The sequence below is a fragment of the Pterocles gutturalis genome, unplaced genomic scaffold, assembly GCF_000699245.1.
Source record: "Pterocles gutturalis isolate BGI_N339 unplaced genomic scaffold, ASM69924v1 scaffold10414, whole genome shotgun sequence".
In the NCBI taxonomy this organism is placed as follows: Eukaryota; Metazoa; Chordata; class Aves; order Pterocliformes; family Pteroclidae; genus Pterocles; species Pterocles gutturalis.
This window is the reverse complement of record NW_010133282.1, coordinates 1-10,178: the sequence shown is the minus strand read 5'-3', so window position 1 is coordinate 10,178 and position 10,178 is coordinate 1. Positions and strand designations below refer to the sequence as shown.

The following is a 10,178-nucleotide window of genomic DNA, read 5'->3' as shown; positions in this document are numbered from 1 at the left end:
TTTTGCCCTTTTTTTTTTTTTTTTTTTTTTTTTTTTAGCTACCCCCTTTTATATTGTAGTTTGAAGATTAGTTTAATAATAGATTTTACATGAAGTGATTTATCATTTTGCCAACTAAGTTAAAACACAGAATGACAGCAGCCCAGGGACTTCTTTATCCCTGCTGTTGATAAGCCTTCAAATATCAGATGCGTCATATGCCTCTCTTAGGTTTAAATTTCTCCATTTTAATATTTTGAGGGGAAGTATCATGGCGGTTTCTAATTATGAATGAAATCAGATCATTTCTGTCTGCTTAAAGAACCAGGAAGCAAAAAGTAAAGCAATACGTAGCTTGCTTCACCTTGTGAATGCCAACTAGATCAGCCTGAAGCGACTATTGAAACACTTCATCTTGCTTGCTCGTCACTGTAAACAACTTGAACAAAATGTAGTTAGGCAGGAACTGTGCTCACATCAAGAACCTTCATGTTTGTGTTCTCAAGTGAAAATTTTCAAGGAAAAATTTAAGACACAAATCCTGTTAATTAACATTATAATATATAATGTTGGGGTTTATTTTAACCAAGAAATGAAAATTACTGGATCATGTCAGAAGTCTAAACTGATGGCTCCTCATTGTCATCAACATCACAAACTAGTAATTTAGTTTTTTGTCACATGTATCTCATGCTTTTTGATAAACTGTTGATTAAAGCAGTGTACCTTTATTGAGATAGAAGCAATCACAATGCTATGCTAAAGATGTAACCTGTTATGGCTGTAAACAAGCAACTCAGTAACTGAAATAGTTTTGTGCACTAGCTTGAACTCAGAAGATAAAAATACTAGTGCATAAAAGTCAGTGACTGAAGAACTCTTCATGTTGAATGTGTTGCAAGTGAGTCATCACTTAATGGTCACTTTATGTGACAATGAGAAGGATTTTTTGCTCTCGCTTTAAACTCTGCTATATTTGAAGAGCAGCTTGATCCGTGAATCGGGTATGGATCAGATAGTATACATGCCAAAGACAATGAAGGCAGCACATATCTGCCAAAACAGTAAAAACAGTAAATATAAATAAAAAAAAAATATAAAAAAAAATCAAAAAAACCCCACCCAATATTTATTTTTATTTAAGTATGTAAGTAGTTACAGCACTTTTAGGAGTGTTACCCTGATCCCTGTTTGGGTAGAACTTCTTCCAATTTTAATTTGATTTCTCCAGTAAAGGAGCACAATGGTGGCTCCTACTAGTTTTTGAACTGATTATACCTTAAGAAAATTTCTGGTAACTACAGTGTGGTTTGTTTGATTTATCACCATCAGTATATATTCTTGTACAAAATTATATCCGTGAAGTTACTGAAGTAAGCCAGAGCTAAATTGCCAGAGACCACATCTACAGGATCCTCCTGGTGGCACAGCATGGAAAAACCCTGACTAATTCAGGACTTTACCGGAATAAAATCTATGACCTATTAGTTAAATGTCAAGTCCTTTAAAAAATAAAATATTAATTAGAATAATAAAATCTTGCATTTTAGATTTTGCAGACTCTCTACAAGCCTGGTTATCTCTCCAGAACAGGATCATTTTTTTTGCCTAGCGTAGGAGCCAGAAAACAAGCAAAAAGTCTAGCCAGTGAGGTGGACATTTAGGTCTCTTTCTCTGCTGGTATCAGTATCTGAGAATTCATGTATGGTTTCACATGTTAGAGATTACTACGGCTTCAGATTTTCTAGAACTCCAAAGTTTTGTGTTAAGGTCCAGCTGATGACTGTAATCTCGGTGAATCTAGATTTGGACTAGAATTTCATTTCAGTTTGTGGAATGATAGACTTCTGGTCTTTCCTACCACCCTCAAAAGGTTAGCATGTGTATTGCTGTTGCTAATTGCTTGGGAGATAAGAGGGAGGGCTGTAATTACACAAAAACCACAAACAAAAACAAAACAAAAAAACCAAACCAAAACGAAAATAACCAAAACAAAAAAACCCCACCAAACCAAAAACCCACACCAAAAAACCAAAACTAAAAAGGAAAAAAAATAAACTAGCTGCACAACAGTCACAGAACAATCAGACATTTCTAAAGTTTGTATTAGCAAGTTATAATGTTAAGGTATGGATAGAAAAAATATAGAAATAAATTTGTATGTCAAGATTGCCTCCAGCTTGGGGCTAACTCGGGTATCCAAGTGATTTCTTGCTCATCTTTGTTCCAATTCAAGAAAATAATCCCTTCTCCTTCATGACATAGAGCCTGAAAGTTCTCTCTCTACATACCGTGCCAATGAATAAGGTCCTACAAAAAACGCTAAAAGAAGGTTGTTTTTTTTGTTTTTCTAAATGTTGTCTAAAAGGCTTCTGTTCCATTTAAATAAGGAGATCTCTGTGAGCTATGGAGTTGGAAGGTTACATGGGAAAAAGGAGGAGTTTTCAGTCATGTGAACATCATCTCTTCCTGCAGCACAGTCAAACTCCGCTCGCTGCTGGGAATTTTCACACAGCTATCTGCAATGACGAACTGGATATGCAGGAAAACTGGTTGAAAATAGTGAGATTTTTAGAATGTAATTTTTCTGTACAACTGATGATCAATTTTCATTTATTTTCAATGTGTAATACACCTTATCTATTAGCTTTTTTCAAAATTTAATTTTTCTCAGTGTTATTTAGATACATAATCTATTAACAGATCATTTTGAGATCATGTAATCATTTGAACTTAACTTGAAAGGAATTAATGATGAGATATTAAATTTGAAAAGTTTAAAAAGAACTGTGATGGGTAGAGGCAGTCTCATTCAGATCAGCTCACATTTATAGACTTTAATTATCAGTTTGGAATTTGTAATATTGCCTGAATTTCAGATGGGTGAGAATTAACACTGTACTGAGGGAGCCTAGACAGAAGGACATTAGTTGCGTCACAGAAACTTATTAAATGCAATGCTAATTCAACAGACGGATTCCTGCAAACAGGTGCACAATCTGAATTAATTTTTAAACTCTCCCACTCTCATATGCTCTGGGGACCTTAATAGTTCATATTGACAGGCACAGCACGTTGCTAATTTCATTCATAAACTTTAAAATTTCAGTACTTTTCAACATGTGAATCTATGAGATTTTTAAAAGTGTAAGTAGCATCAGGGCATCCCAAAACTAAAAATGGTAATTTCTCTCGCTGGGAATTCAAACCAGTCATCTAGCCAGAAGCATGGTGTTTTTATGAATGAAATTCATTTTACAAGCTTCCCATACAGATTTTTTTTAATATATTTTTGTACATTGTACAGCCTGTTACCAGGAAGGATTTTTCTTTTAATGTCATGGTAATTGGAAGGGGCTGGGTGAGAGATTTTGTGCCTTAGCAGAAAGCACAAATAGGTTGTTAGCTAACTATACCAGAGGACTAAGAGTGGGGTAAGTAAATTTTTCACCCCTGGAACATAGATCAAAATCTACTGCCTTTACTAAAAAGATGAAGGCCAGTGGGATAGAAATCACTACCACAGATTACATTTATTAGTTAATCCCAGTCTCTGGGGACAGACCAGTAAGTCTTTGGATTTAGAAATGGTTTGATTTTGGTTTTAGTCTGGGGGGCTTTGGTTGCATAAAGCTGCAAAGTGGCTGCATTTCTTTCCCAGTTTCCTGAGTATTAGTGTTCTGTACCGTTATATATGACCTGCAGTGCTCTTTGTGCATGTTCAACTGAGGCATGTACGGTTGTATTATACTTAGAAAATATATCTGGGTTTTAATTTATTTTTCTTCAGTGTGTGATCGAGTAGTTCACAGTAATAAATTAATGTCACAGTTAAACATCAGAGAAGATTATTGTAGGAAGACACTGCACTCAACAACCATGGCAGGACAAATGGAAAAACCTTCCAAAGACCTGTTAGTGTCCCAGTCATGCTGGTAGCCTGAGTACCTCATTTCTTTTGTTTATCTGTTCAGTACTGCAGTCGCAGAGTAGCAGTATTCATGATCAGACTACTAAAGATCTGACCAGATATTCAGCATGGTATGTCTTCAGATTTTTACAAAAGCAGTTTTGAAGTAGAACTTTACATCATCCTTGATTTTTCAGATAAGTAAAAAATATTTTTGGTGACATAGGAGATAAAACTTCTAATATTTTACTAAAATTCCAGTGTAATTTACTGACATTCCAATCGGGTGTTGAAATTTAAACGAAGGATCTCATTGTAGTCTTCTGTTTTTATGGTGAGGTCCCATTCAGGAAGCACCATCAGTTTTGTACCTCGATTGCATGCTGTACTCTTGTGGGTTGGCTTAATTTTTCTCTGTGATACTTTTGGAAGCTGAAATAGTGTTAGAATATCAGAAATGGATCATCCCGAGAAAACCAGCAGTATTTTTAGAAAACACTTATGACTGCTAAAATATGGTGGTTAAAAATTCTGTTTCTGCTTTGAGAGGTGAACGCCAGCTCTGGGTAGTAACAGCCCAAAATTGAATGTATAAAACTGATGCTCTTCAAGACCCAAATGATGGGTCTCTTCAGTTAGTTCAGGAACTGTTAGTATTAAAGTCAGAGGAGGTAGGGGATGTAGTTGGGAAAACTGAATATGCAGGCATGCATCTTAGATATATTACATACATGAAAACAACTTTGTTGTTAATTGAATTTTTAAATCCTGTTATTGTCCTCTCACTTTGCTGAACACTGATGATCGCTTGTGTGTGTGTGTGATGCCAAATACTTAACGTTTTCTGACATAAGTAAAATCTTACTGTTAAAACTCTCAAGAATTCCACTAATAAATTATGCTGTTCCAGTGTACTGGATTATGATATCTGTTAAATGCTTTCAGTCACATATGTAAATGTGAATTTAGTCAACTTGTTTCAGAGGCGCCATATTCCCTTCTTTTACTCCACTGAATAGAATATCAATTACTTGATTATGAACTGCATTTACTTCAAACCCATTGCTTTATGTTGTAGTTTAGCAGTGGCATGGGATTAAGGCATTTTAACACATATAGACCAGGTGTATTGCCTTATCTCTAATGGTTTCCTCTTGTTTGGAAAAATAATTCTTTCTAGTTATGCGCTAGCATTATTCATTCCATTTATCATTACCAGACTCCTGCACTCACATAATAGATTAGAAGTTAACTCAGGTTTCAAAGATCTTGTAAGACTCTTGTGCTTTAGTCCCTTTGATCCATCAAATCTGGCTTCTCTAGCTTTTTGCTAGAGATAATGAAGATTCAAGCCTAAAATACATTAAATAATGATATCTTAATGTTTCTATCAAAATTTCAGTCTCTACGGAGACTTGTATAACTCCTAAGTATTTTGGAGAAAGGAAGAGGGACTTTTGTGCATTATTTAATCTGTTGACTTTTGTCCAACAAACTCATACCTTGCCACATTCTTCTGTATAGGCATGTGAAAAGCAACAGTATCAGCTGCATTTTCTAAATTTCTCAAAGTATTTTGGTGAACATTTAAAGAAACACAGGTGTAGTGGTCAACAATTTTTATCCTCAACCAAGGATGTCTCTTTAAGTTTAAGCAATTAATTGAAAGATACTTAGCAGCAAGTAGTCAACATCTTCATCTTATGTCTGCCTGTGAAAAAATGTATGATTATCTAGACTGCAACAGTTACAATTGTGTCCACTGTATATTTTTTTTTGCCTTAAAAGCGTAAAATAAACCACTGCAAATACTGAACTGACATTGGCTACACTGAGCTGTAAAGTGAGACTTATCTAGCCCATCTTAATTTTCTCCCTGTCTGGGTTTTAGCCATCATTTTGTATTTTAACTTTGTGAAACATTTAGGGAAGGAATTTCTATGAAAGATTCTAGGGAAAAAACCAACACTCAGCCGCAAGCCAGCTCAGTTTAAGAGGGTTTACTTTTAGAAATGTGAATTCAAAGCAGAGAATAAACATATATAAGAAGGAAGCTCACCACTCAGGGTTCAGTTGTCAGCATGCTTTCCTTTAAAGTCATCGTGCATGAGTGGATTAATGTCAGGACAGCAGTGTAGAAATAAGAAGATACTAACACATACCTTTTAAAATTTGCCAGGTGCTTTTCCAGCATCAGCGCTATATGCACGCAAAGACTTGCTTCAGAGACCCGCGCATGTTGCTACCAAAACTTTTCAAGGCCTGCGAATCTTTGTAAATGATGAGCTCCATGAACTCTTTATAGGGCTGAAGACAGCTGAGAAGTTTCTAAAACCTGGAGGTCGCCTTGTAGCCCTCTCCTTTCATTCACTAGAAGATCGTATTATCAAACGTTTTCTTCATGGAATAGACATGACAGAAAAGTACAATCTTAGCTCAAGGCAGAAGATAAGACAGGCTCTGAAAAATTACTCCAAGGAAGAAGATACAGAAGAATTTCCCCATGGAAAATCCAACTCTAGGTGGAGTTTTATACAGAAAAAAGTTCTCACACCCCAGGCGAAGGATATTCAAACAAACCCAAGAGGAAGGTCAGCCAAGTTAAGAGCTGCTATTAAACTGTAAAACAAAATTTATGATTATATAATTGTATAATTTCCTCAAATTTTGTTTTCCAGAAGGCTAACTGGACAGATAGTATCAAACCAAAAAATAAAATGAAGGCTGTTAGAAAACATTTTTCTAACCTTCTTTTAAATTCGATGTAGTGTAGAGCATCAAAAGGTAAAATAAATGTAGATGAGTGGGTGTCACAAATTATACAAAAAAGCATCTTTTTAAAAAGAGCATCAAAACCAAAGTTTATAAAGATTACAGGTTTGGTGTATTTACAATATTTACTTTAGATTAAATTAACCCCCCTGACTTTAACAGTCTAAATTCAGTATCTGATTAAGACAGACACATTTTTATGGGGGTGGATTTCACACACCTGAGTCAGATGGCTGGTTTAGTCTAGAGTAAGTTTAAACTAACCTGAGAATTCATGACATATAAGTGTCTGTTTCTGACTTGTTACATGAATGCCTGGGGGACAAGTGCTAGTTCTTAAATTGATATCAGTATTTAATGTTCTATCCAGGAATTTGTAAATAGGCTCTTACCATTTTCAAAAATAACTATATATTTACTTCTGAGTGATCACTTGGTTATGTAATGTTTATGGATTCTAAAAAATAAAAATTATCTTGGGGAAAAAGGATACTTAAAAGACCACTGTTTGTGCTTGGACACCAGAAGCGAGCAGTCAGATTTGTATTGATCATTTGAATTTCTTCCTGTGACCATAATTTCTGTGCATAGACCCAATACAGCTTTTAGATGTTGATGGAATTATAATTAACCCATCAAGAAAGGGGTATTGTGAGTCTTCTTTATTCTCCTTCTCTCTTCTGTATTCTCCTTTGCTGCTGATCATTTATTAAGAGGTGCTCCTTAGGTAAGTATTTAGTTGTTTTATAAAAGGCCCACTGTAACACCAGTTTCCTATTTAGATGCTACACTAGGTAGTAGAATATCTAACAATTTATTTTTTAGTTAAGTTAATATGAATTGGATTTAGCTTTGGGTTTATATTTTATCTCAAAAGACCATTGTTTTGCTGTCTTTGTATGTTAAAAATTATCAGAAAATAGGATAAATTTAAACTTATTTGACCTCTGATTCATCTCTTCAGGAAAAATTCCTTATTTGGATAATAAAATCGGTATCAGGATTTCATTTGTGATGAATCTGAAACTTGGCTGATAGAATTAAAAAGCGCAATTTCTGACTCTGAGATAATTGATTACTGCACTAGCTTCTGAAAGGAAACTGACTGGATCATTCTACATTTGATTTTCATCAAGCATCCCCTTTATGTTGATGTAAATTATTACTTCATGGGAGTTTTTTGGGTCATATCAACACAAGTTGAAATTTAGATCCACTGTGATATACCATATATAGAAATATTGTAATATTGTTTAATTTCTTGGTAAAGCTAAGTCATGTCATGTATTCTTAGGTATACACATGATGATACCTATCACTAATCTGAAATAACAGCTGAATGATGACGGGCATTTCATACTCTTCTGAAATTTCAATATTTTTCCACTAGTTTTGTTATACATGCTATTAAAAATTAAATAAAACATTCTGCTTCAAATAATATTACTTACTGCTGACATCTTAGAGACAACAGACTGTACCTTAAATAGACATTTTTTCATCCAAACATTAAATATAAATAGCTAACGTTATTTTTAGCTAAGACACCATATTGAAATGTACTCCAATTGTAGATTGAAAAAGTTGTGCCTCCAACAGAGGCTTAGAAGAGTTGTAGTGCCATGCTGTGCATTGTACAGGAACACACTTCAGGAAAAGACCATCCAATTATAGCAGAAGTTCAGTATCTGTATCCCAGAGATTATATGAAAGCATTAACATTACTTATGCTTAAAACGATGTTTAAAATCCATGCTTCTCACATCTAATTTCAAAGGCACAGTTTCCTATGAGGGTTGAGCTACTGTATATCAGTTCTTGTAAATACACTCCTCCCCCAGGGAAAGTAAGAGAGTGTTCTTTACCTTTAGCCGTGGCAGTGCAGCAGTCATTGAGCTCTTCTCTGCAGAGGATCTGTTTCTTTCCTCTCAGGTTCATCTCACTTTCAGCTTTGAACTTGGAGTATGGAGAGTCCTGCAATTTTAATCTCTGCTTTCCTGAAAACAGAATTTTCTGTTTTTTCACATGTCGTGGTTTTAAGGTCACCCAGCAACTAAGCACCACGCAGCCTCCCAGTCTGTCCTCCCTTCCAGTAGGATGGAGAGGAGAATCAGGACAACAAAAGGTAAAAAACCTCTTGGGCTGAGGCAGGGACGGGGAGGGTTCACTCACCACTTACAGGCAAGAAACAGACTTGATTTGGGAAAACACAAAACCAACCAAACCCGGAATAAGATAATGAGAAACAGACTTGATTTGGGAAAACACAAAACCAATCAAACCCAGAATAAGATAATGAGAAAGAGAAACATCTTGGAAAGGCACCTCTCCCCCACCCCTCCCTTTTCCCGGGCCCAGAGGCTTTCTTCCTGGTTTTTCTACCTTTTATAGTCTCATCTGCTGAGATTGTCACTTGACTTGGAAAAATCCCGCCTTTTATAGTCTCATCTGCTGAGATTGTCGCTTGACTTGAAAAAATCCCAGTCTGAAACGTTGGCTTTTGTACAGATGTGCTGAGGTATTTGATAGATGGAAGTTGGAAGGAGAGGATTCCTAATGAGTACAAGCGGGGAAAATCCGGACTTCAGTAAACACTGTCCGCAAGTGGCTCTCTTTCAGTAGCAGGTATTGTATCGGACCTTCTGCATGCTGCTTTCTAGAGTAGCATTTTTGTGATTAATAATGAGTCATATAATTGCTCTAATATTACTCTTTGTATTGGAGAAGAGATAATATTAATTGAAGAGTTTATGCTCCTAAACAGTGTAGCAGCACAGTGAGGGAGGAAGCAGGAGGAGCTGTGCCCTGAGGAAAGGTGACAGGCAAGGGTGGGGTGATCTCAATAAGTGGTCTTAGATGCAGATTGTTGGTGATTTTATTAGATTAATTTAAATTTTAAAATAACTTAGGTATCAGTCTTGACTTATTGTTTGGAGTATCACTGTAGAAAAGTACTCATGAAAAATGAGAGGAATTTGAATAAATAGAGAAGTAATGAACTCGAAAGCCAATTTGTTGTTGCCCATCTTACTTAACATCTTTCCCTCCAGCACAAGTAATAAAGGGTTCAGACCTGCTTTTCTTGTGCCCCAAAATCTCTCCAGGAAGGGCCCTTCAGTAAGAATAGGACCATTTACACCATTACAAACGCTGGTCAGTGGAGTATGGGAGTTGGTCTTTGTATCCGTACGTTTATTTTTTCATATAGCAGTTCTTAAATCTAATCTGTAACTTAGAATAATATGCAATCATATTTATTAAGTCTTTCAAAAGTATAATCAAATGTGGAGGCCTTTTTACACCTGAGGTATACTGGAATTAAAGCAGGATTTTGTGGATTAATTAAGACTGCAGTGCTACAGTGAATCTTGCAGATAATTTAAATGGATGTAGAACGGCTTCTTCCCCTTTCCTTCTCCCAACCCCTGTAGAAAATAGAGGAGAAAAATATGTTTAATTAAAAAGTAAGAAATAAGCAGTAAAATTGAACACCTTAGAAAAACATCTAATTTGTGAT

The 10,178-nt window shown here is 35.5% G+C and overlaps 1 protein-coding gene across 1 annotated transcript in view; it reads left to right on the top strand.

The window, feature by feature from the left end:
- The window catches only part of METTL15 (methyltransferase like 15), a 10,568-nt gene extending 4,054 nt beyond the window's left edge, over positions 1-6,514 (top strand). The window contains exon 4 of the mRNA XM_010081177.1: positions 6,069-6,514. Coding sequence (XP_010079479.1) covers positions 6,069-6,514 — 446 coding nt within the window. The remainder of the gene's footprint in view (positions 1-6,068) is intronic.
- The last annotated feature ends 3,664 nt before the right edge of the window (positions 6,515-10,178 follow it).